We start from the raw sequence: 24,450 nt of genomic DNA, 5'->3' as shown, positions 1-24,450 counted from the left end.
AGCTAAGTTAGATTGACTTTATTGTTTTCATTTCTGTATGTGTGATTGTTGCCTTCTCTTGTCTTTCCCTTTCCTTCCCTGCCCTGAAATAATTTTTCTTTATATATTTGGACGTTTGGCTGCATTGTTTTAAAAGGAAATTTCTCACAAAAACCTTCCTCACATGCAAGACTTCATGGTTGCTAAACTACCCTTTATGTTCCTAGAGTATTTCACCAGGTTTTGTTATGTTCTGTGTCTTCTGAGATTTGGGAAAGTAAATCCAAAGCACCTTCCTTTTTTAAAAATTCCCCCCTATAGTTGGGCTGAAGGGAGGGGTCCTTGGCAGAAGGGCTGAGAAACTCCCCAAGCTGGACAGACTAGGGGCCTCTCTACACCAGCCTAATATCCTGCGTTTAAAACGGGGCTTTCTGCTTCCGTTTTAAAGGCAGGATCACAAGGACTCCTTTACACACCCTCCCCCCCCTTCTCCCCATATCTGAGCCTTCCATTGATCTCGCTCCTCTTCTTGCTGCTTTTACTCTTCCCATGGAGGGAACTGAAGCAGAACACAGCACCGTAATTTGATAGCTCATTGTCTGCGATCTATTTAAAAACGGAACAAAGGGCATTTAGTGCTGGAGGGTCACGGCAGGGTCACTGCGTCATGTAAAGAGCCCGCAAACTTCCATGAAGGAGCCATCTCAGTCGCAGGATAAAAGGGCCAGGGCTCTCTTCACACCTGGCATTTTATCCCACTACAAACCATTTGATTTTGATCCTTTTGATTCCAGATCCTTCCCGGGATTATGACAGGCCCTGTACACAGGCATCTCTCATGGCACCTCCCTCAGCTCGATACCTTTTCATGGCTGGGCGGAGCTGCACAGAACAATCAGGAGAGAAGGGGGCTCCACGCCCCCTCCCCTCCCCTGATCATTGGTTCCGGGACCGTGATGGGTGGCTCTGCTCCATCCCTCCACTCCTCCCCAGCAGGAGGGAAGTCGGAAGCCCTTCTAGTGGCCTGGGTAGGGGCCATGGGAGCTCATCCCCGAGCGTCTTCTCGGTGGCTTACCCCAAGGTTGCTGGCGCTGCTGGTCCTTCTCTGCTACAGATGTCAGTGTGTGATGGAATTAAATGCAGCACATTGCTTGCACTACTGAGTTTGACAGGTATACCGATTTCCGGGTTCCCAACTACAGAAGTAAGAAATCCACAAATGGACTTGTATACAGTCAATGCACCAAGCCATCCCTAGCAGCTCCCCGCACCAGGTGGCTGCTTCACGGGGGACACCTTCTTCATTAGACCCGGCTTGCTCCCCCCTCCATGCTGCTGTTGCTCTTCCCCCTTATTCTGGCTTTCCAACGACCCCACCAGGTGGGCTAGGAGAAGATTTGCATACCCTGGATTTCAGGAAAGCTGATTTTCATAAACTCGGAACAATGATCAGTAAGGTCCCATGGCAAGCGACCCTAACGAGAAAAGGAGTCCAAGATGGGTGGGAGCTTTTAAAAAAGGAAATTCTCAAGGCACAATCACAAACCATTCCAACAAGAGGAAAAGGTGGAAGACAACAGAAGAAGCCAATGCGGCTTCACAAAAAGCTTAGGGATGACCTGAAAACAAAAAAGGACACACAGAGGTAGTGGAAAGAAGGCCAAGTAACAAAGGAAGAGTACAGGCAGATGGCACAGAATTGCAGGGATGGTGTCCAGAAGGCTAAAGCTGAGAACAAGCTGAGGTTAGCAAGGGAGGCTAAAAGCAACAAAAAGGCTTTCTTCAGCTACGTGCATAGTAAAAGGCAGAGGAAAGAAATGGTGGTTCAGCTATTAAATAAGGATGGCAAAACGATAACAGATGACAAAGAAAAGGCAGAGGTGCTCAGTTCCTACTTTGGCTCAGTCTTCTCCCAAAAGAGGGTCTATGACCCCCCTGGCAAAGGCGAAGTACAGGCTGAAGGGGCAGGATTGCAGCTTGAGATCGATAGGCATATGGTCAAGGAACACCTAATTACTTTGAATGAGTTCAGATCTCCAGGGCCAGATGAACTGCATTCTCGAATAATAAAGGAACTGGCAGAAGAACTCTCGGAACCACTGCCTATTCTCTTTGAGAAATCATGGAGGACGGGGGAAGTGCCAGACGACTGGAAGAGAGCTAATGTTGTCCCTATCTTCAAAAAGGGTAAAAAGGAGGAACCTGGGAACTACAGACCAGTCAGTCTGACATCAATCCCTGGGAAAATTCTGGAGCAGATGATAAAGCAATCCACCTGGAAGCACCTTGACAACAATGCTGTGATTACTCGAAGCCAACATGGATTTGTCAAAAACAAGTCCTGCCAGACAAATCTGATCTCATTTTTTGATCAAGTCACCTCCCTTGTAGACCGTGGGAATGCTGTGGACATCGTATACCTCGACTTCAGCAAAGCTTTCGACAAAGTGCCCCATGATCTCCTGATGAGCAAACTAGCTCAAAGTGGGCTAGATGAAACAACGATCCGGTGGATCCACAGTTGGCTACAGAATTGGACTCAAAGAGTGTTTATCAATGGGACCTTCTCAAAGTGGGGAGAGGTAACGAGTGGGGTACCGCAGGGCTCAGTCCTGGGCCCAGTGCTCTTCAACATTTTTATGAATTTTTATGAATGACTTGGAGGTGGAGGTGCAGGGAATGCTGATCAAATTTGCAGATGACACCAAATTGGGAGGGATAGCTAATACTTTGGAAGGCAGAAACAAAATTCAAAGTGATCTTGATAGACTGGAGCGCTGGGCAGAAAACAACAGAATGACATTTCATAGGGAGAAATGCCAAGTTCTGCACCTAGGAAAAAGAAACCAAATGCACAGTTACAAGATGGGGGATACGTGGCTCAACCACACTACAAGCAAGAAGGATCTTGGAACTGTTGTCGATCACAAGCTGAATATGAGCCAACAACGTGATGTGGCTGCAAAAAAGGCAAATGCTCTTTTGGGCTGCTTTCATAGAAGCATAGCTTCCAAATCCTGGGAGGGCAGAGGAGGGCAACAAAGATGATCAGGGGACTGGAAACAAAGCCCTATGAAGAGAGACTGAAAGAACTGGGCATGTTTAGCCTTGAGAAGAGAAGACTGAGGGGAGATATGATAGCACTCTTAGGGATGGCGGAGAATTTCTCCCCGAATCTCGGGGAGGCCGAATGCCAACGCATTTGGCCCCCCGAAATTGGCGGTGAAATTCTCCACCCCCCCCGGGATGGGATTTACCTCCTGCGAATGTCCCTCCCGGCGGCGGGTCCCGGTGGTGTTTCGGCGGCATTTCGGTGGGGGCGGGGGCGGCGGCCGGTCTTCCGACCGGCTGCTGCCGCCTCCATTACAAAATAAAGTAAAAAAAAAACCAAACACCTGCGATAGGCTACGTAACGATTAACGTAACCTATCACGGCTAGATTTCCAAAGTCAGCCATGATAGGCTACGTTAATCGTTACGTAGCCTATCACGGGTGACTTAAAAAAAAAAAAAAAAGCGCGTACGCAAATGGCAGCGCCCATGGGCACCGCCATTTGTGTTCCTTATTTTAAGGAACGCCGCCATTTGCGTTCCTTATTTTATATAATAGCGTTGCCCTTATTTTCGCCGTAGTCTACGTAAATCTTTATGTAGACTACCAGGGACCAAATAAGGAATGCAAATGGCGGCGCCCATGGGCGCCGCCATTTGTGTACGCACTTTTTTTTTTTTCAAAGTCACCCGTGATAGGCAATGTAACGATTTACGTAGCCTATCACGGCTGACTTCGGAAATCTAGCCATGATAGGCTGTGTAAATCGTTAGGTAGCCTATCACGGGTGTTTTTTTTTTCTTTTCACTTTGTATTTCGCGGCCAGGGAGACGGGGCGCTTCTCCCCCAGCCTGAATTTTGGCTGGGCGAGGCGGGGCGCCTCCCCCCCTGGCCTGAATTTCGGCTGGGCGAGGCGGGGCACCTCCCCCCCGGCCTGAATTTCGGGGGGAGAACCGAAGCGCCTCCCCCTCACCGCGAAGCAAGCTGCGGGACCAGGTAAGTGACTTTCGTACATCACTACTCTTCAAGTACTTGAAAGGTTGTCACAGAGAAGATAGCCAGGATCTCTTCTTGATCATCCCAGAGTGCAGGACACGGAATAATGGGCTCAAGTTACAGGAAGCCAGATTCCGGCTGAACATCAGGGAAAACTTCCTGACTGTAAAAGCAATACGACAATGGAACCAATTACCTGGGGAGGTGGTGGGCTCTCCCACACTGGAGGCCTTCAAGACGAGGCTGGACAGCCATTTGTCAGGGATGCTCTGACTTGGATTCCTGCATTGAGCAGGGGGTTGGACTCGATGGCCTTGTAGGCCCCTTCCAACCCTACTACTATTCTATTCTATTCTATTCTATTCTATTCTATTCTATTCTATTCTATTCTATTCTATTCTAGATTCTAAGAGAGAGTGGCTGGCTAGGTGGGAGGGAATACTATGGAAAACCACCTCAGCATTACTGCCTTATCTAAAACAGCTCCACACCCAAATCCTAATGGTCAAGCCTTTCTCCTGCGTGGCTGAGAAGGGAGACTCCCCATCTACCCTGGGAGGAAAAAAGCCCATCAATCTGGTGAGCAAAAGGGAGAAGAAGCAATCAGTGAAGTCAATGGGAGGGGGAGGTTCCAAGTAAATGCACTGAAGGGGATGGGAGACCTTAAGACTGCTATGATAGGTAGACTTCCAATGCACTCCTATGCATGCCTACTCAGAAGCAAGCCACACAGATTTCAATGGCACTTACTCCCAGGAAAGGAAAGCCTTTCAGCCAATGAGTTTACTCAGAAGTACGCATTGCTGTGTTCAAGGGGATCTCGGAGCCTGTAGTGGAATGGGAGAGAGGCAGAAACGGTCAGTGGAAGTGGTCAGTGACCTGCCCCCCTTCCCACCAATTTGTTGTCATGACAATGTTATTCAACACCACCCAGCAACACCCCCTAGCACAGGCCCACACAAAGCGGGACAAAGCGCTAAAGGGGACATACACAGCAGGGAGGAAATGACAATTTCAATCCCATGCACAGAAAATGCAGGGTTTTCCCCATTCTCAGATAACACAGGAAGAGGGAGTGGAAGTTGTGAGATAGCAGCAGGAGAGCAGCGGCGTCACTAAAGCTCCCGTGAAAACCAGGGATTAAAGATGAATGATCCTGCTAAAAAACTCAGGTGTGAAGAGAGCCTAGGGTGCCTCCTTCATCCTGGTGCCCTCTGCAAGTCCCGCCGAGAGACCGCTGAGTTAAATTCATCAACAGGTTAATTCTAGCGCCAGAGGCTTGCATAGGGATAAATGATTTTTTTTTTTTTTAAATCACACTACATGTGTTAATTGGCTTCCCTGGTGCCAGGATGTTTGTGTTATCAGTAACAATGGCACTGTGCCTGGCCACTGTTCGTAATGTGATGGTCACTGCCAGAACTCCTTGCATTTAATTTCCTTCGGACCTCGCTCCAGTTGAAAGGATCTCAAACAGTGGGGCAGGGAGAGACCATCTTGAGGCCTGGCAGACTTGCCTCCAGTTAGAGTTCATGATCTGCTGGTCCCTAGAGAAGAGAGGCAGCCAGGGAGTGGAGATCCCATGCAGCAGCTGAAAAGACTGGGCTGGGGCTGAGGACGAGGGAGGGAGGGAGGCTGGCCAAGCTGGATATGCATCATGAAATGAAATCTACCCCGGCTCACTTGCAGAGAGAAGAGGGAGTGGTGAGGAGGAGCACCCCTTTTTGGGGCCATGCTGCCTTTGCGTGGGGCAAGGCGGTGCGGAAGCTGAGCCCGTGTGTGCTGGAGAACGTGCACGTGTGGAGGGGGCGGGGCAGGGGGTGATTGTGCTCCAGTCTTTCCATGAGGTGTTGGGTCAGAAAAAACAGCTTTCTTTGGTTTGGTTGCTTTGACTGCTGTATTCTGAGGATGCCATAAACCAGGAGAGGGCAACTAGTGGCCCTCCAGATGTTTCAGACTACAACTCCTATTAACCCCAACAATTGGCCATGCAGCCTGGGGCTTATGTAGTCCAAAACATCTGGAGGGTGCCAGGTTGCCTACCCTAAACAGACCTCTCTGGCTGGTGAGAAGGTGGCTTTGATAAAATGCCCTCTCCTGTCCTGGGGGCCATCTACATGAGCCTTTTACTCTGGGGCGGGTGTGAGTCGAGGACCTTTTGATTAGATGATGCCATTGCCACTTTGCAGCCATCCGTGGTTTACTCCTGGAAAACGCAGATTTCCAAGGAGGGGGTTTGCTGCGATGGTTTGCTGTGAGTTCCCCACAGTTGCGAGCCATCTGTCCCTTCCCCAAACCAGCTTCGCATTTTGCGGTGGGCGTGTTGTAGGCGTGTGTAGTGCTTCCATTGCTCTGTGGCGCCCCTTTACTTCCCCCGTCCCTTTGCAGCTGTGCAGTTACAGAGGCACAGAGGGGCGTTTTCATCTATTTAATCACAATTTTGCACATTTTTGCAGCTTCATATCTTTGCCACGGTTGCCTTTGGCCTCAGTGCCCAAGGGCCAGTGGGGGGTCTTGGGGGAGGACCAACATTGCTCCGGCCACCATTTTGGAGTGATGGGTAGGCACATACCACTCACACTTGTGAGTGCAAACCATCACGAGAGTCTTGGGCTGGGGAACTGATAAACAGATGGCGTGGAAATGAAGGAGCACAAAACACTCACTTTTTACCTAATGAGAGACAGAAAGACACAGCAGAGCTCCTAAAATACAAAACAGCCACTGCAGCGTTTCACCCCCACACTCACGGGGCTGCACAGCTGCACATTTAAGTATAATGGCAAAAAAAAGAGGGCATGCCGGAATCCATTAGGGAAGTAAACCGCAAGTGTATCCCAGCAGAAGCTAATTCAAAGCTGTGATGCTGCGCAGTTGGGATGGGGTGGGCGGGTGAACGCGGTGCCATGTAGATGGGGCCCTGATTTATTTGAACATCCCTGCATCATCTTTCTACCAAACCAAGCACAAGGCAGACCTGCAAGATTATTGTGAGTGGCAGCGAAGAGGTTCCTGCCATGTTAGATGTCTGCATCTGTGGGGAAAATGCTGCTGGAGGGGAGCATAGTGTGGGAGAGAAAGTGCTGGGGTGGGAATTCCTAGGATGACAATGTCACTTCTTGAGTCTTATGAGGCAGGACACCTGTGGGCAGAATGCCAGATCTGGGGGGGGGGGGCTGCCAGCCCTGCAGTACACACAGCTCCGCCTTTCAACACCTCTGCCGTCTTCTGCCATCTGCCACCTGAGGTAGCGGCTTCACTCTGTGTAAGGGCAGGGCTGGTGCCATGGGCCCCCGACAGCCGCACAGCATGGCTGCCCGCCATTCCCTCCTGTCCTGGCCCAGACGCCATGTGAGCAGGGGCTGAAACTCGGCCTGCCCTCTCCCCGCCTCCCGCGGTGGCCTCCCTCGATGTCATTTCAGGCGCCCGCGCTGTGCCAAAGGCATCTCCCACATATTTGTTGACTATTCTCGTTCCATCAGATAGAAAAGGAATGGCTTTTGAGAAGGAATTCAAAGGAGGAGAAATTTCGGAGAACTCTTCATGGGTGTGGTTCAGGCTTCTTGTGCTTACCTTACTTATGAGGTGGCCGAGGAGTGTGTGCGAGTGTCCTGTCTTTCCTTGCAGACTCATCTCTCTGGCAGCCTGCAGCCTCCTGGGCTTCCAGCCCTTCCAGCCCAGGGAAAGACAGCATGAGGTCATTCCTGCCATGGGGCTTTTCCAGACCAGGTAGTGCAGGCAGCCTGGGAGACTGCAGAGCCATGGAGAGATGTGTAACAGGAAGGGAAACACACACGCGCTGCACCCTCACCACCGCACAGTGGTTAGGTAAGGTCAAAGACACCGCCAAAAGAAATATGAAATAGATTATAAAATGCCCCGAGAATGATGCTGAAAAAGGGAAGCCTCTTTCCTGGGGGAAGACAGCTTTTGGGAAACGGGGGGTCAGATTTGGCACAGCACTCGCTCCACCTCTTCCCTGGAGCTGGATGCAGCACTGCCCTTGCCCACACCCGCTACCGGGCTTGCAGGGAAGGAGTGGTGTTATCAGCAGCTGCATTAGGGACACACTGTATCTGCGGTTATGCCTCAAAACGTTTAGAAGGCCCCCGGGGAAGGCGCTGAACCTTGGAGAATGACAACTAGAGCTGAGCCAAAATTTGTCACAAGACGTTTTTCTCAGAAAAGTCCTGAGATCTTTCTTTTCTAACCTGCCTCCCGCCCTGCCCCCACTAGAAATAAAAGGCCACGTTGAGAATTTTCTTCTCCTTTATTTTTTGTGGTGGCTGCATCTCCCCTCCCCCAGCTAATTCCCTGAAATGACGCATGGCATGGCATATTTTGGCAGAGGCAAAATGGCAGAGAGATGCAGAAGCACCGCTAACACCATGCCCCCAACTCCCAACCAACAGAGCCTGTCCATAAGGGCATCATAGAATAGTAGGGCTGGAAGGGGCCTACAAGGCCATCGTGGTCAATGGTTTTGAAGGCCACTGAGATGTGCAGGAGAACCAAGAAAGAATGTCTATGATTCTATGCTCCACTTCTGGCATGGGTCTTCCAAGGATGATCCTTGGTTTCTGTGCTGGAGCCAAACTGAGATGAGTCCAAATAATAGTTCTCATCCAAGAACATCTGAAGCTGTGCGGCCGCTACCGACTCAAGTATCTTCTCCGAGAAGGAGATATCTGCAACCAGCCAAGGATCGTTGCAATGCTCAGGGTCCAGGGAAGGGTCAGGTTTGGGAGCATCTCATGTCCTCCTTCAGCATGGCTGGCCTTGGACCGCCCCTTCCTGCCAAGAGGCGGCAGTCACCTCCAGGGGCTGCTTAGGAGAGGCTAGGGGGGAATCAATCTTCTGTCTTCCCACCCAACTCCCCTTGGCATTTTCCAGCTGCCACCAGGAGTTTTGCCTTTGCCTCTGCAAATTGTTTTTAACGTACAGCCCAGAAGGGGCCACATTTGGAGTTGAAGCAAGCAAAGCAGTTACTCTTCATTATCTCAGGGAGCTCTTCAGCCCACTCGTGAACATGGTAGGTCATCTCCGCGGTAGGTGAGTGTGTTTTTCGTTCAGCAGGGCGTAGTTAGAAATCCAGGCGGATGAATGGAAGTGCATTCCATCACATGTATATATTTTAATATGGAGACAAAAATGCAGGCACAGGATTAGAGCAGTACGAAAATAAACGAAGGCCTGGCAAACAGGCGGACAGGCAGCATTTGGCAGCTGATGACAGAACTCACCCAGGCGCTAAATGCGTGTTCTAGCTTACTAGAGGTGACCTCCCCACAGGCCGTAACTCTTGGACAGAAGCAGCAGGGCTCAAGAGCGAGTGTGGTGCATTGCAGCCTTCCCCAGCCAGGTGTACTGGACTGCAACGCCCATCATTCCAGCCGGCATGACCACTGGCCAGGCTGCCTGGGAATGGTGGGAGTTGCAGCCCAGCACATCTGGAGGGCCCCAGGTTGGGGGGAGGCGGATATGGTAGATGGAGTGATTGTCTAGGACTGGGGAGACCCAAGTTCAAATGTCCTTTTATCCATTAAGCTCACTTGGGGACCTTGAGCCAGTCTCCTCTCCCTCTCCCTCTCCCCCTGACCTACCTCAAAGGGCTTTTGTGAGAATAAAATGGAGGGAGGGGCATAATCTCTTGCCAATCCCAAACCTTCTTTCTCAAGGTTACCAGTGCAAGTGAGGGAGGAGGCCAGATATAATACAATGTCCCTGCAGACATCACACATCCAGTAAGATCTCTGTTCTCACAGAAGAAACTAACAGGGAAATATCCCCAGTGCTATTTCTGGGCCTCCCCCTTGGCCCCTCTTGAAGGGATTTCGGCAGGAAGAATTGGGATGGAGTTCTTTTGATTTCGGTCAAAGCAGGCTGGCAAAATCTTAAACTCCACATTTAATACAGGCATGCAGACAGCAAAACAGTCACCTGCACCTTACGTGTAATTCCAGGATTGCTTTTATGGACGGATTTTGTTAAATGCACAGCCGCTGAGGTGGCTGGCTTTAGGAGGATGGGCGGTGTGCATGTGCATGTCCCCTCCCACGCTCCTGCACTCTGGGCAGCCCCTCCCTTGCAGCCTGTTCAGAATCCTCCTCCCACATCTGCTTTCCTGCTTGGGGGTGGAATAAGATACAGAACTGCCCCCCAGAACTCCTGCATGGTGCCCCGTCCCTCACGGTCTTCCAAGCCCTCAAAGCCCACCGCTATGCCATTTGCATCTGTTGTTTTTCCCGTGATAGGCTAGCCTATCGCGGGAAAAACCACAGACGTAAATGGTGCAGGAGACGCCATTTGCGGCCGTAAAGCCCTTAGTTTAAGCTAATTGCAGCCATTTACGGCTGCATTTAGCTTAATCTAAGAGCTTTACGGCCACAAATGGCGTAGCGAATGCCATTTGCAGCCAGTGTCAGCCCGTACTCAGCCAGTGATACGGCATGGCAATGGCAGCCGGCCATATGCCAGCAATACAGAGCTGGTGGCCAGCTCCGTGGGATCGGCGGCCGGCTTCACGAGAATTCCGGAGGGAGATGGAGGTGAGGGCTCCATTCCGCCACCGACTCTGGAGGCCAGATTCTTTGGAATCCGGCCTCATTGGAGTCCATGGCAGATTTCTCTAACATCCCTAGCTTACACTACTAAAAGAGCTGTGGGGTGAGGTGTACATATATAAATGGACCATGGACCGTGGGAATGCTGTAGACATAATATACCTCGACTTCAGCAAAGCTTTCGACAAAGTGCCCCATGATCTCCTGATGAGCAAACGAGCTCAAAGTGGGCTAGATGAAACAACGATCCGGTGGATCCACAGTTGGCTACAGAATCGGACTCAAAGAGTGCTTATCAATGGGACCTTCTCAAACTGGGAAGTGGTAACGAGTGGGGTACCGCAGGGCTCAGTCCTGGGCCCAGTGCTCTTCAACATTTTTATGAATGACTTGGAGGAGGAGGTGCAGGGGAATGCTGATCACATTTGCAGATGACACCAAATTGGGCGGGATAGCTAATACGCTGGAAGACAGAAACAAAATTCAAAGTGATCTGGATAGACTGGCGTGCTGGGCAGGAAACAACAGAATGACATTTCATAGGGAGAAATGCCAAGTTCTGCACCTAGGAAAAAGAAATCAAATGCACAGTTACAAGATGGGGGATACGTGGCTCAACAACACTACAGGCGAGAAGGATCTTGGAATTGTTGTCAATCACAAGCTGAATATGAGCCAACAATGTGATGTGGCTGCAAAAAAGGCAAATGCTATTTTGGGCTGCATTCATAGAAGCATAGCTTCCAAATCCTGGGAAGTACTAGTTCCCCTCTACTCAGCACTGGTTAGGCCTCATCTGGACTACTGTATCCAGTTCTGGGCGCCACACTTTCAGAAGGATGCAGACAAACTGGAGAGGGTTCAGAGGAGGGCAACAAAGATGATCAGGGGACTGGAAACAAAGCCCTATGAAGAGAGACTGGAAGAACTGGGCATGTTTAGCCTTGAGAAGAGAAGACTGAGGGGAGATAGGATAGCGCTCTTCAAGTACTTGAAAGGTTGTCACAGAGAGGAAGGCCAGGATCTCTTCTTGATCATCCCAGAGTGCAGGACACGGAATAATGGGCTCAAATTACAGGCAGCCAGATTCCGGCTGAACATCAGGAAAAACCTCCTGACTGTTAGAGCAATACGACACTGGAACCAATTACCTGGGGAGGCGGTGGGCTCTCCCACACTGGAGGCGTTCAAGACGAGGCTGGACAGCCACCTGGCAGGGATGCTCTGACTTGGATTCCTGCAATGAGCAGGGGTTGGACTCAATGGCCTTGTAGGCCCCTTCCAATCCTATTATTCTATGATTCTAAGTTCCTGGCCAGATCGCAGTTCTAGAGGTAGTTACTGCAGAATCCTCAATTGTGCATTTAGAAGGCATCACTATCACTCCACAGCAAAAAAAAGCCCCAGTTCTCCAGCAGCACCTCTACCTCCCTCTCTCACTATAACACTATTGCACATTTCTTCCATCAATACACAGGCATTTGGGGTAGGTTAGGGTATTTTAGAAAATGTTTTTATTGTAGAATTTTATTGTTTTAAATTGTTCTATTATATTCTTGTACATTGCTCAGAGTGGCTGGGTGACCAGCCAGATGGGCAATTAATAAATTTAATAAATAAATAAAGAGTGCAGGACAGGAAGGCCTGGCGTGCTATGGTCCATGGGGTCATGAAGAGTCGGACATGACTGAACAACGACAACAACAAAGTTTCAGTATCTCGCTATCACTCTATTACTCAATTGCGAAATAACATCAACACGCATTTGCACTATTGTGCGATAGCACTATTGCACAAACGCAGATTAGTTCAGGGGGTCCTGCTAACTCCTGTTGTAGTCAGGATTGTTCCTGAAAGTGCACTCTCATGTGTTTGTGCTATCACACAATAGTGCAGTTATTCAGGGGGTGCCTGTTAATGCGGAAGCCCGGTATTTAGATGGAAAAGGAAAAAAAATGGGTGGAATTGGGCATAGGTTCAGGAAGTTTGTTGTTGTTGTTCAGTCGTTAAGTCATGTCCGACTCTTCGTGACCCCATGGACCATAGCACGCCAGGCCTTCCTGTCCTGCGCTCTCTCCCGGAGCGTGCTCAAGTTCATATTCATTGCATCGGTGATGCTATCTAGCCATCTCATCCTCTGCCGTCCCCTTCTCCTTTTGCCTTCAGTCTTTCCCAGCATCAGGGTCTTTTCCAGGGAGTTTTCTCTTCGCATTAGGTGGCCAAAATATTGGAGCTTCAGCTTCAGTATCTGTCCTTCCAATGAGCACTCAGAGTTGATTTCCTTTAGGATGGACTGATTGGACCTCCTTGCAGTCCAGGAGACTCGTAGGAGTCTTCTCCAGCACCACAGTTCGAAAGCATCAATTCTTCGGCGCTCAGCCTTCCTTATAGTCCAGCTCTCACATCCATACATTACTACTGGGAAAACCATAGCTTTGATTAGACGGACCTTTGTCGGCAAGGTGATGTCTCTGCTTCTTACTATGCTGTCTAGGTTGGCCATAGCTTTCCTCCCAAGGAGCAAGCGTCTTTTAATTTCATGGCTACAGTCACCGTCTGCGGTGATCTTGGAGCCCAAGAAAGTAAAATCTGTCACTGCTTCCATTTCTTCCCCTTCCATATGCCAGGAAGTGATGGGGCCAGATGCCATGATCTTAGTTTTTTTAATGTTGAGTTTCAAACCAGCTTTTGCACTCTCCTCTTTCACCCTCAACAAGAGGCTCTTGAGATCCTCTTCGCTTTCTGCCATTAGGGTGGTATCGTCTGCATATCGGAGGTTGTTGATAATTCTCCCGGCAATCTTAATTCCGACCTCTGATTCATCCAACCCGGCATTTCTCATGATGTACTCTGCATATAAGTTAAATAAGCAGGGTGACAATATGCAGCCTTGTCGTACTCCTTTCCCAATTTTGAACCACTTGGTTGTTCCATCTCTGGTTCTTACTGTTGCTTCTTGACCCTCGTACAGGTTTCTCAGGAGACAGGTAAGGTGGTCTGGTACTCCCATCACTTTAAGAATTTGCCACAGTTTGTTGTGATCCACACAATCAAAGGCTTTAGCGTAGTCAATGAAGCAGAAATAGACGTTTTTCTGGAATTCTCTTGCTTTCTCCATGATGCAGCGAATGTTGGCGATTTGATCTCTAGTTCCTCTGCCTCTTAGAAACCCAGCTTGTACTTCCGGTAGTTCTCGGATCACATACTGCTGAAGCCTAGCTTGTAGGATTTTGAGCATCACCTTGCTGGCATGTGAAATGAGCGCAATTGTGCGGTAGTTTGAACACTCTTTGGGATTGCCCTTCTTTGGAATTGGAATGTAAACTGATCTTTTCTAGTCTTGTGGCCACTGTTGAGTGTTCCAGATTTGTTGGCATATTGAGTGCAGCACTTTAACAGCATCATCTTTTAGGATTTTTAATAGCTCAGCTGGAATACTGTCATCTCCGCTAGCTTTGTTGTTAGTAATGCTTCCTAAGGCCCACTTGACTTCACTCTCTAGGATGTCCGGCTCAAGTTCAGTGACCGCACTATCATGGCTATCAGGGACATTCAGATCTTTCCTGTATAGTTCTTCTGTGTACTGTTGCAGTCAATGAGGCTTGTTCCCAAATTTACTGAGATTGCCATTAAGCCAAAAACTCTAAATACACCCAGGGTACATCATGTATTCATCTGGTGAAAGGCATAGTAACTCCGCTGTGAAGCACTATTTCCAAAGCTGTGTGTCTCTACTGTTTGGTTCAAGGCTTTTCAGGAGTAATTAATACCAGCTTCAGTCCTTTGCATCACCACCTAACCAGGAGGGCAGGAGAAAGGGGAGTAGAGCCTGGAGGGCGGAGCCTCTCTTACTGGATGAGCAGCCCCTGTCAATCTAATGATGTTCACTTCCAGTCGCCCCCCCCCCCCCGGAAGTATGTTTCTGTCAGCGACTTACAATGGTGCGGTGCAGTCCTTTCTGGAGCCCTGCGTAGAGCCCTGCCAATTCCATGAAAAATCCGGTATTCCTTTATTTGCTTCACCCATCTGTCGTCGTGGAAACACGGTCCTGGTCGAGGGCCCTGAGCGGACTGGAAAGAGAAAGAGGCCCTTGGTCCCTGAATTCCTTTCCCAGCGTGCTAGTAGCCCAGCTGGAGGCTCAGGGTGGGCCCTGGCAAGGGCGAGCGGAGGCAGGAGGGGTGGGCCAGGCCCATGCGGGGTTGGGGGCCAGCGGCTCAGCAGAGCAAATGGGCAGCGCAGCCCGGAGGCGGCGCTGGGCGGGTGGCGCAGTCAGGGAATAAAGCTGGGGCAGGGGGAGAGAAGGGGAGGGTGGCCCATGGCTCATTTGCCCGTTTGGGACTGTTAGGCCCCTTCCAACCCTACTATTCTATGATTCTATTCTATGACCAGCCTGCTGTGGAAGGTGCTTGGGCGGCATCAGCAACCTCCCTCCCAGGCCAGTCCTGACCCTTGGTCTCGGCTGCTTGATGCAGTCTGGGAATGCTCCATTTTCCTGGTGGAGTGCCCATCCCTGTGCCCGCCTGGCAGATGCACCATGCTAAAGGATGGGCTGTGGAGTGGGCAGGGAGACTGGCACCAGCCAAGCCCCGAGGGAGCTGAAGTTGCAGGACTGTCCTCTGAGTGGGGTGGCACGGCTCCCTGGGGGGCTCTGCGCTCACCAGGGCTCTCCCCTCGCTCCCATCAGCGCTTCCAAAAGGTGGCCTGGCAGCCTTTGCTGTGCCAGGAGCAGGCAGTGTATGGGACAGAGGCAGAGCTGGGTGCAGGTCACCCTGGCGCCCCCTCTGGGGCCCCACTCCACCTGCGCAGCCACCGCCTTGCGGGGCCGACACCCGAAGAGAGAGGCGAGGCCCCACGGCCAGGCTCCCGTCCGACTGGTCTCCCCATGTCTGGGTGTCACCCAGCTACGCCTCCCCCATATTTTGGGAACACGTCTGTCTGGGCAGGGCAGGGCAGGGCAGGGCAGGGCTGGGCTCTGGGGCCGGATTAGAGGGGAATTCAACAAGCCGCCAGGAGCAGGCATGTGGCAAGCCCCAGCACATCCCCTGGCAGCCCGCCCCACCTGCCTGGCTCTTTAAATCCAGGCTGCTCCACTCCGTGGGGCTCAGACAAGGCTCCGGCATCACCATGAAGGCCAGCAGCCCCCTCGTCCTCGCCCTGGTTCTGCTTGCCCTTGCGGCCCAGCTGCCCTCCTCAGCCATCAGCACAAGCGAAGGTGGGTGCAGGTGGCGGGACGGGAGTGCAGGCAGCAGAAGGGGAATGCAGCCCCCCCCCCCCTGCTCGGGTGGTGGACTCGCCTCGGGAGAAGATGCTGCTCTGCAGCCCCCCCGCACCTATGGGGCAGCCACCCACCCTCCAGCTGAGCCCATTTCAGGGGTGCCATGTGCATTCTCTCCTACCCCAGGCCAAATGTGGGGCTTACTTGCCATGGGATTTGTTTGGCTGGCAATCTAGGACAAGCATGGTGATCAGGGCAGGGGTGGGCAGAAAGTAGATCTCCAGATGTTTTGGACTTCAGCTCCCAGCATTTCTGACTACTGGCCATGTGGCAGGGGCTTCTGGGAGATGAAGTCTAAAGCATCTGGAGATCTATCTTCTGCCCACCTCTGCTCTAGACTGCACAAGCAACCTCCTGGGGATGAAATGTGCGCTTTTAGGGGTGCCAATGAAGCAGTGTGAGATCTGAGCATTGCACCCCAGGATCCCTTGCAGGGGCACTAATGCAAATGCTGCTGGCTGGGGCACAGCTCTAAAATTGTGTGCATCTGAGCACAGCCCTTCCAAGAGCACTTGGGGCACCCCGAACGTTTTGGGCTGGATCTTGCAAAATGGGTGCCTTTCTTGGAACTGGATGTCACTGCTTTTTCTAGTGGGTGTGTGAAATCCTGAATATCTGAGTGTGTTAGGAGTGGGAGAAATGCAGCATGGATGTTTCTGTTTTCTTTGATCAGATGTTAGGTACATTGGGATGAGCAGAACTTAATTCACGCCAGGGCTCAGAAGCCAATCTTTCACTGCCTGTGCTCAGTCCTTTGGCAACATGTGAAACAGAAGTAGAGGTGGTGGTTTCTCTGATGCGCAGAAACCTTTATTTATGTTATTTATTAGTAATACTTCTATACTGCTTAATATAATAAAATCCCAAAGCGGTTCCCCTCAGTCTTGGGGATTATTATAACCTCAGTCTGCCGTGCTTCTTCCATGAGCTCAGGCTGGCCTAGATCGCCCCCCTCCCCTTTTAATCCTCACAACAACCCTATGAGGTAGGTTAAGACAATGGAGAGTGACTGGCCTGAGCTCATCCACTGAGAGTTTGAACCCAGGTCTCTCTCGTCCCTGCCTAGACCCCCCCCCCCACACGCACACACCTGCTCTCCCCCATAGCCAGCTCCCACATGCCTGGGATTAGGGGCGAGGTGCTTAGGTTAGGGAACACCCAGTCAGGCCTCAGCCCAGCGCCTCCTGCTTTGTGGCGCAGCTCTGGAGAGGGCCCCTGGGCTCCGCAGCCCCCCTTCCCTGCGCTTCAGCTGTGCCCCTTGCTTTGCAGCCAAGCAAGGCTACTGCTACAATGTGCCACCGCTGGCGGACGTCTTCGACGAGAAGGACTGCGGCGCCTGCCTCACGAACGGGTCCTGCTCCACCTGTGCGGCGGACTCCCAGTGCCCGGGGACCCAGAAGTGCTGCCCCGGGGATTGTGGCTACATCTGCCAGGAAGCGGTCTTTGGTGAGCAGGCGGATTGCAGGGCTGGCTGGCTCCCCTGCTGCTCCTCCGTTCTGGCAGCTTGCTTTGGGCAACGGGGACTTGGGCCATTTTAAGGAGCCCCCTCCCACGCCATGCCCTTCTCTTTAAGGTCTTGTGACTAGGGCCGAATGGGGCAAGCGGCGATGGAGGCAGCCAGTCTAAAGAAATGTATTCCTTTCCATTTGGTGCGTTTCTGGTGGGGAAACCCACAGATTCCTGTCCCAGCAAACATCTCCAGGACATACGTTATTGCTGTGGATTCCCATTTTGGCCATATAGAAACACATTATTGCCACATTGGACAGTGGCAAAGGGCGATGGTTTTCTGGCATGCTGCTGTTTGCGCATATGTAATGCTGCAGGGATGATGTTACAAGTATGATGCTGCTGGAAAGTACACAGCGTTATGCAGCCTGCCTTTGGAAGGCTGCTTGCCTGTGACGCATGGACGACAATCCCCGTGCCCAGCTGCCCCCCCGCCCCCCAGCTGCCTTCATTGGAACTGGTGATGAGCAGGCTCTCTTGCTGGCTCTCCGGGAGTGCGGGAGCGGCTGCGGCATCGGGGTCAGGCTCCCTGGCTAGCAGGGTGGAGAGACAATGGCCTCCAGTTGGAGGGGCGAGAGCATGCTTTCTGCTCCCCCAACACCCTGGCTCAGGCATCTGTGAGAAGCGGCCTCCAGGCCAGCTTGTGCTCACTGCCCTTGTCCGGGGAGTCCAAAGTGGGCCAGGGAGCAGGGGAGACTGCAGGGCACAGGCCTACCTAGGCAGCATGGTGTTAGCTCATGAGGAAGCCAGAGACTGGCCTGGCTCAATGGGTAGGGGGCAGGGGAGGAGGCATGAGGGAGGGAGGAAGGCAGTGGAGGCCCGTGGCTGGTTGGAGTGAGTCCTTGGAGGGAACCTTGGTGCACGTAGCTGGCTTCAGCGTCTGAATGCGACACCTGGCCTAGGTCCAGGCAGAGCAGAGATTAAGCAGGAGGACAAATTCTCAAGCAATAACTGAGTAATTGCTGCCTTTAAATGTCTTTACAATGTTTTTTAAAAATTAAATATTAACAGTGTCACACAAAATGTGTGTGGTGACCCTGGCAATGCTGACTTCCGGGTGACGAATAGAGGGAGAATGGTGTAAGACCCAAAGAGGGGGAAATGTGGCTGTTTCACCAACGCCTCCTGGGAGACAAACTGTACATTGTATCCTGCCTTCCTCCCCACCCTTAAGTCCAAGATCTGGAGCCAGATGTGTAGGAAATGGCAGGAGCTACACATCATGCCCCAGATCGCTGGACGGTTGCAAGCACTGAGCCTGTGACCTGTGTGAGGTGATTTCCTCCTCTTTGTGACACTGTGCAAGGTTCCATACAGGACAGGCATTCCATGCCTTTACCAGCCCAAAGTAGGGGGAACTTTGCCCTGTGCAACTTCTCCCATTGTGGGGCTGCACTGGTGCAAAAATTCTCCACAGCTATGCCTGAAATGGTGTCTGGAAACCAGCCAGTTGCTTCCTGTTCCAAACCCCTCCTTTTCAGTAAATTTGGTGGAACGAGCATCACGTCTTGGAGAGAGAGAGAAGCTGACAGATGTCCCTGCACCCTTCAGGGTGGCTCACCTCACGCTTCTTTGTTCTTTGGTGTCTTGTGCTGGGTGGGAACCACCTCCAGCTGCATCATGTGGGCTGGGCCAGGGTGCTGTTGTCACAGCACACAATAACACTGGAGGCAGGCAGGAGCCAAGACAATGCAAGACTCAGGAAGTTCAGTTCTGGCCTCTCCTAGAGCCTCAGGGACCTGCACATCCTGGCTGTTGCCGGCTTGCCAGTGCGGTTGTGTTTATGTATATGCTGGAGCGTTCAGCCGCGTGGGTGTTGCTTGAAACTCAGCCCCAGCTCTTGGGGCCATGCAGGCATTTTCTGGACAAATTTGGCTTGATCATTCCAGTGTATTCCAGAAGGCAGGACTGAAAGGAACTTTTTCCACACATTCAATGCTGGGCAAAAATATAGAATACGAATTGAGATTTCGCAAATGGTTGCTTTTGAAACTGGAGTTTGAGAGGTACTTCAAAAAAGGGATCAAACTGTATCCCCAGCGATGAAGAATGGACTTGTCCAGTTCAGGCCTCTTGAATCTTGCCCTTGCTAAAACCCTGAAATCACCAGTGCCCACAGCCAGACCCCAGAACAGGTGCCGGGGAATCACGCAGCACAAAACCTCAGGAACGGCTGTGTCAAAGCAGCAGAGATGCACCCAGGCTCTGCTTCAAGGAAGACGAGCCGCCACTGGCTGAGTCCATCCCTGCCCCGGCACCCAAGTGCAGATCCTTCTTCTAAGGGTGGCTGCCCATGCTCCTGGTATGGCTGGCAGCGCACAAAGTCTGGGAAATGTCGCCACGGAAGCCACATCCCTTCTGTGCTATGAGGCATCCCCACACTGAGAGAAGGGAGCCAGCTGCACCCCCAAAGCCTGGACCGTGCAGTTGTCTCCCTCACTTGAGTGAATGGACGGGCCATCAGTGTGAGCCTAAGCAGCCCTGGGGGGGGGGCATGGGAATTGGTCCCCAAACATCTGGCCCCAAACTCAGCATGGCGTGACTGTGCCCTGGGAGACAGGACTTCCCAACCTCTCCTCACCCCAATGCTTGGGGCAGAAGTTGGACCAGGAACAATGGCACAGAAGGAGAGGGCAGCGGGCATCTTGCAGACATGCGTTCCCTTGTACTTTGAGAGCCGTGGCTTTCCCTGTGCATGTGTGGGTGATGTCCATCCACAGCAAGCACATGGCCAAGCACAAATGTCTCCGCATCCCCTGCCATAGGCTTGGCTGTGATGAGGGTTGTCACGCTGGGTCTGGCCTGTTGTGCAAAGGGCTTTCCTCTGCCCTTCCCTCTCACCTGCATACCGAGAAGACCCACAGGGGACAGTCCTGCCAGTTCAGGCTGGGGCCTTCAGAGGCTTCCCGTTTCCTCCAAAGGCCTGTCTCACCACACTTTTGCTGCTTCTCTCCCTCTCTTTGGGTGCTGCAGACTTTTGTCAGCTGCCCTCTGTCTGCGGAAACTGCAAAGCTATGTTTGCACGCTACTTCTACAATGCCTCCACCCAGAAATGTGAGCAGTTTGTCTATGGTGGCTGTGGTGGAAACAAAAACAACTTTGAGACTGAAGACGAGTGTTTCAGAACCTGCGGGTACCCTGGTGAGTAGCTTCTGCTCAGCTGACTGAGTGCAAACCTTGGGAGGATCAGGGATGTCGGATGCTCAAGCCAGACCCCTTGCTGGTCTTCTGTGCCCCGAGGCCTGGTTCAGACCCAGGAGCCCCTCCCTTCTGCAGCCATCCGGAGCACAGGCGGCAGCTTGCACAGCCCCCCAAAAGAGGCTGAAGAGGGCATCAGGCTGCATGAGATGTGCATACGCTAATGGTTAGCCAAGGATGCCGTTTTAGAAAGACTGCTATAACTTCAATAGAAACACAGTATATTTCATGATAGTGGGGAAGACTGTGACCAGGTGACCCGTGTACCTGCCTGCTCACTCTGCTGTTCAGGTGCTCACTGTGGATGGAGAACTTCAGGGCCCTCCTGTATCCCCGGCTTCTTATGATTCTTTGTCTTTAAAGACTTGGACCAGACAGCCCTTCAGCTAGAGGACTCTCCTCTGACAACCCTTGCAATAGAGGGCTGCCCTCTGCAAGGCAGGACACCTGGCGGCCCCAAGGCCCCTGTGCTGCTGTTCTGCAGAGTTCCAAACCCCTTTAGCTGCTGGGATTCAGCAAGGTTTTGACACCTCTCGGAGGATGGGGTGCAGGGAGGCCAGATGTCCCATTTTACAGAGGACAGTCCTCCATTTGAAGGCATCCTCCGGTTGAGGCGCTGCTCAGTCCCAAGCCTGTTCACAGACAATGAAGAACGGAGAACAGGAGCCTTGAAGTTGCCCACGGTGGTGGGAAGCATTGCATTTCTATTTAAATTATATTAGAAAGTGCTTATATATATAAATTATGCATCTCTGCATAGACATTAACGTATGCAAATCCATGTGCTCCTCCCTTCTCTTTTCATGATGCGTCCCCTCTTTCTCGCCATGGAGGACACAAGTGGCTGTTGCTGGGCCGAATGGGCGCAACGATGCAGACAAGGGCCTTCTGGCCAGCGTTGCTGCTGAGCTTCTGCCATGGCAGGAGGCCAGGGGGTCCCTTCCACATTAAATGTCTCCAGAGAGGTGCTTGAGGGAGAGCCCAGGCCTTAGCGACACAGCTCCTGTGCTGGAAACCAGCTGGGAATGGCCCGAGGCATTTTGCTGCCTGGGGGAGAGGACAAGGTGCCCCCCACCCCTGACCCAAAGCCGACCAGATTGGCAGCTGAGCCTGAATCTTGCTTCAACATGGGTGAGAGGCCAGTGATGTCCTCCACCGCACCTGAGGGCAGCAGGCTAGCTTAGGGGGCACAGAGCAAGCCAGGTGGGGGACACAGGGCCCTGTCTTCCAGCACTTCACCTTCACTTCCCACCCCCCTGGATCCGCTGCCTGAGGCGGTGGCCTCACCCTGCCTGATGGCCGGGCTGCCCTGGCACGGGCACTGCCTTGCGTTTGCTGCTCAAGGGCGAGGGCGCCCCCTGCAGCTGTGCCCGCAGAGCGAAGCTGGGCGTGGCGTGGCTCCCAAGCCCAGCGCGTTGCTTGCCAGCCAGGCATGGCACTGGCCCGCCAGGAGCTCAGCCAGCCTCCTGCTCGCGGCTTGCCGGGGTGGTCAAGCCCGACGGGTGGGGGCGCAGGGCCATGATCAGCGCTGGAGCCCGAGGAATTCTGGGGGAGGAATTTCACCGGCCGTCCTCTAAGCAGTCGCCCTTTCTTTTCCAGGCACGCCAGCCGAGCCCTAGGCGGAGATGCTTCGCCCTCCGCTCTCCTCTCCCTCGGCGCAAGGCCCAGCTCCGCGCTCCGCCCCACAGCGGCGGCTGCTTCCCTGGCCTGCTGGTGGTGAGCAGCGTGCCGGGGGCTCCGCCGCCTCCCAGAAACGGGGCGAGGGTGGCGTGGAGGCTCTGGGCGGGGGGGAGGCGGAGCTGCTTCCCACCCCGGGGAGCACCCTGCTCTCGGCTCCCGCGACTGCCGGAGCTGCCCCCCGTGAGACGCACCTGACACGCTTCTGTGAGGCGGCAGTGCCTGGGGGACGGAAGCCCCGGGCTGTCTGCATCACGACGGAGGCGTCCGCGCAGCGTCAGAGCTCCCCGCCGCAGCGCCTTCCCTCCGCGCCGTCCTCAGTTCCTCGAACGGCAGCGGTGGCAGGCGAGAGTGGGAGTTCGTGCCTCCCGGTGCTCCGCCCTCGGCTCGGCCAAGGGCAGGCCCCTTCTCTTGGGCCCAGGGAGGGCGCTGGGGATGAGTAAACCCAAGGGCCGCGGCTGGGCGGCTCTCCGGGCGCTGGCCCCTCCCGCAGTGCGCCCTGGCTGCGCTGGTGGCCCCTCCGGACCTGCCTGCTCCGCTGCCCGCCTGGCGCCGGCTGCAGTCTCCTCCTGGCGGCCTGCCAGACACGCCTGAGAGGCCGCTGGCCAACCTGGGCTGTTTTGTCTTGCGTGGAGCGAAGCACGTGTGTGAACGGTGTGTGGTGAGGCGCTCTGGGAGGAAGGATTGCTGCTGCCCCCATAAAGGAAGGATTGCTGCTGCCCCCATAAAGGCGCCCTTGCCCAAGCAGAGAGCCTTGCAGACTGGCTCCCACTCGGAAGCCGAGTCATGGCTTTTAGGGAAACAGGGGAAGACCATTTGGAGTCGGCTCCGCATGCCAAGGCCTGGGGTGGGGCCACTCCCCCAAAACGAAAAGGCCTAACCCCCAGGCCTTGAGTTGACCGTCTCCTTGTTCAAATTTGGAATATTTGGGGAGTGTGAAGGTGATATACATAAGGGCTCCCAAGTTTCAGACAGTTAAACACCTCCTCCCCAAATGTTCTCCTTAGTAGTATACTTGCACATGGCCCGAAAAGAAACGGAAAACATTAGAAGTTCACAGAATGGCATGAACCTGGGCGCAGGAGAGGCAGTTCTGTGTTGCGTTACTAGTGATGTTGCTGGCACGGCATGACCAGCCAGCTGCCCCATGGGAGGCCCACAAGCAGGACATGAGTGCAACAGCACCCTCCCGCTTGTGCTCCCATGCAGCTGATCTGTGAAGGCACACCGTCTCTGATCCAGGACGCAACATAGAGCCATCATGACTAGTAGCTGTCAATGGCCCTTGTCCTCCATGAATTGGCCTAATCCAGATCTGTGGTGCCTGCTATGGGACGCCTGGAAGCAGAGTCCAGACAGGACTTGCAAAGGCAATAGATGGGCAGACACTGGGACAAACGGAGAGCCAGTATTTGGAGCGTGCTGTTTAGATCAGGGAGACTAAGCGCGCATGAAGCATGCTGGCTGATCCTGGGCCAGCCGCTCTTTCTTCACAAGGATAAAACGAGGGTAACACCACTGTCCCAAGTGCCTTGGAAGAAAGGAAGAAGGAAAGGGAGAATCTGTGTAACCCCAGAGAAAAATGCTGCTGCTTGAATGCTGGGAAAATGCAAACTCACTGCATCAGAAACTGTGTGTGTGCGCGCGTGCGTGTGTGCGTGCACGCATCTGAGGGGGGGCATATATCTGGATCAAGAACTGCACATTTGCTGTGCTGTAAACTAACTGACCTTCTGGAAAGCCTGAAGACAGACGGCTCCCCCTGCTCACAGAACAACTGCGGACCTCTTGGACTCCAGCAGCACCTTCTTTGTTGGTGCACGTGCACTTGCGGCACGGGAAGACCACGCTCGAGGTTGAACTTCTGCTTCTTTGTAACTAGTAGTTGCTTCCCCCTCCCCCATTGCTCCATGAACCCGCCAAACTTCCCTGAAATATATTTTTCTATTCAGTTGGCAATGCAGCGGTGCGTGCTTGTGTGCAAAGGGACGCTGACTGGGGGTAAATAAGCAAAGTGGGCTGTGCTGAGGCGAGGTCCTACGTTCCGCCAAGCGTGGGCCCAGGAGAGATGCAGCCGCCGCCGCTTGCCCTTGGTCCTGCCCAGTGGGGATTTGGCCAGGGATTCTCGGAGTCCCAGCCAAGCTGTTCCTGCCCCTGGTGGCTGTTGGGCCCCCTCCGTGCGTGGGGTGGCCTGGAAAGGC

The 24,450-nt window shown here is 53.0% G+C and overlaps 1 protein-coding gene across 1 annotated transcript; it reads left to right on the top strand.

Annotated features, from left to right (window-relative positions):
- Window positions 1-15,683: 15,683 nt before the first annotated feature.
- On the top strand, window positions 15,684-24,206 carry LOC146349100 (eppin-like). Its single transcript, XM_084854953.1, has 4 exons — window positions 15,684-15,802; window positions 17,135-17,311; window positions 20,348-20,515; window positions 22,172-24,206. Exons 1-4 carry the CDS (start codon window positions 15,715-15,717, stop codon window positions 22,189-22,191), a joined length of 453 nt encoding a protein of 150 aa, XP_084711079.1. The 5' UTR covers window positions 15,684-15,714; the 3' UTR covers window positions 22,192-24,206.
- The last annotated feature ends 244 nt before the right edge of the window (window positions 24,207-24,450 follow it).

Source organism: Heloderma suspectum, chromosome 4, assembly GCF_057233095.1.
Source record: "Heloderma suspectum isolate Gila_16-S chromosome 4, 16-S_ref, whole genome shotgun sequence".
Classification (NCBI taxonomy): Eukaryota; Metazoa; Chordata; class Lepidosauria; order Squamata; family Helodermatidae; genus Heloderma; species Heloderma suspectum.
Note: the sequence above shows the minus strand (reverse complement) of the source record. Positions and strands in the feature narration are given on the sequence as shown.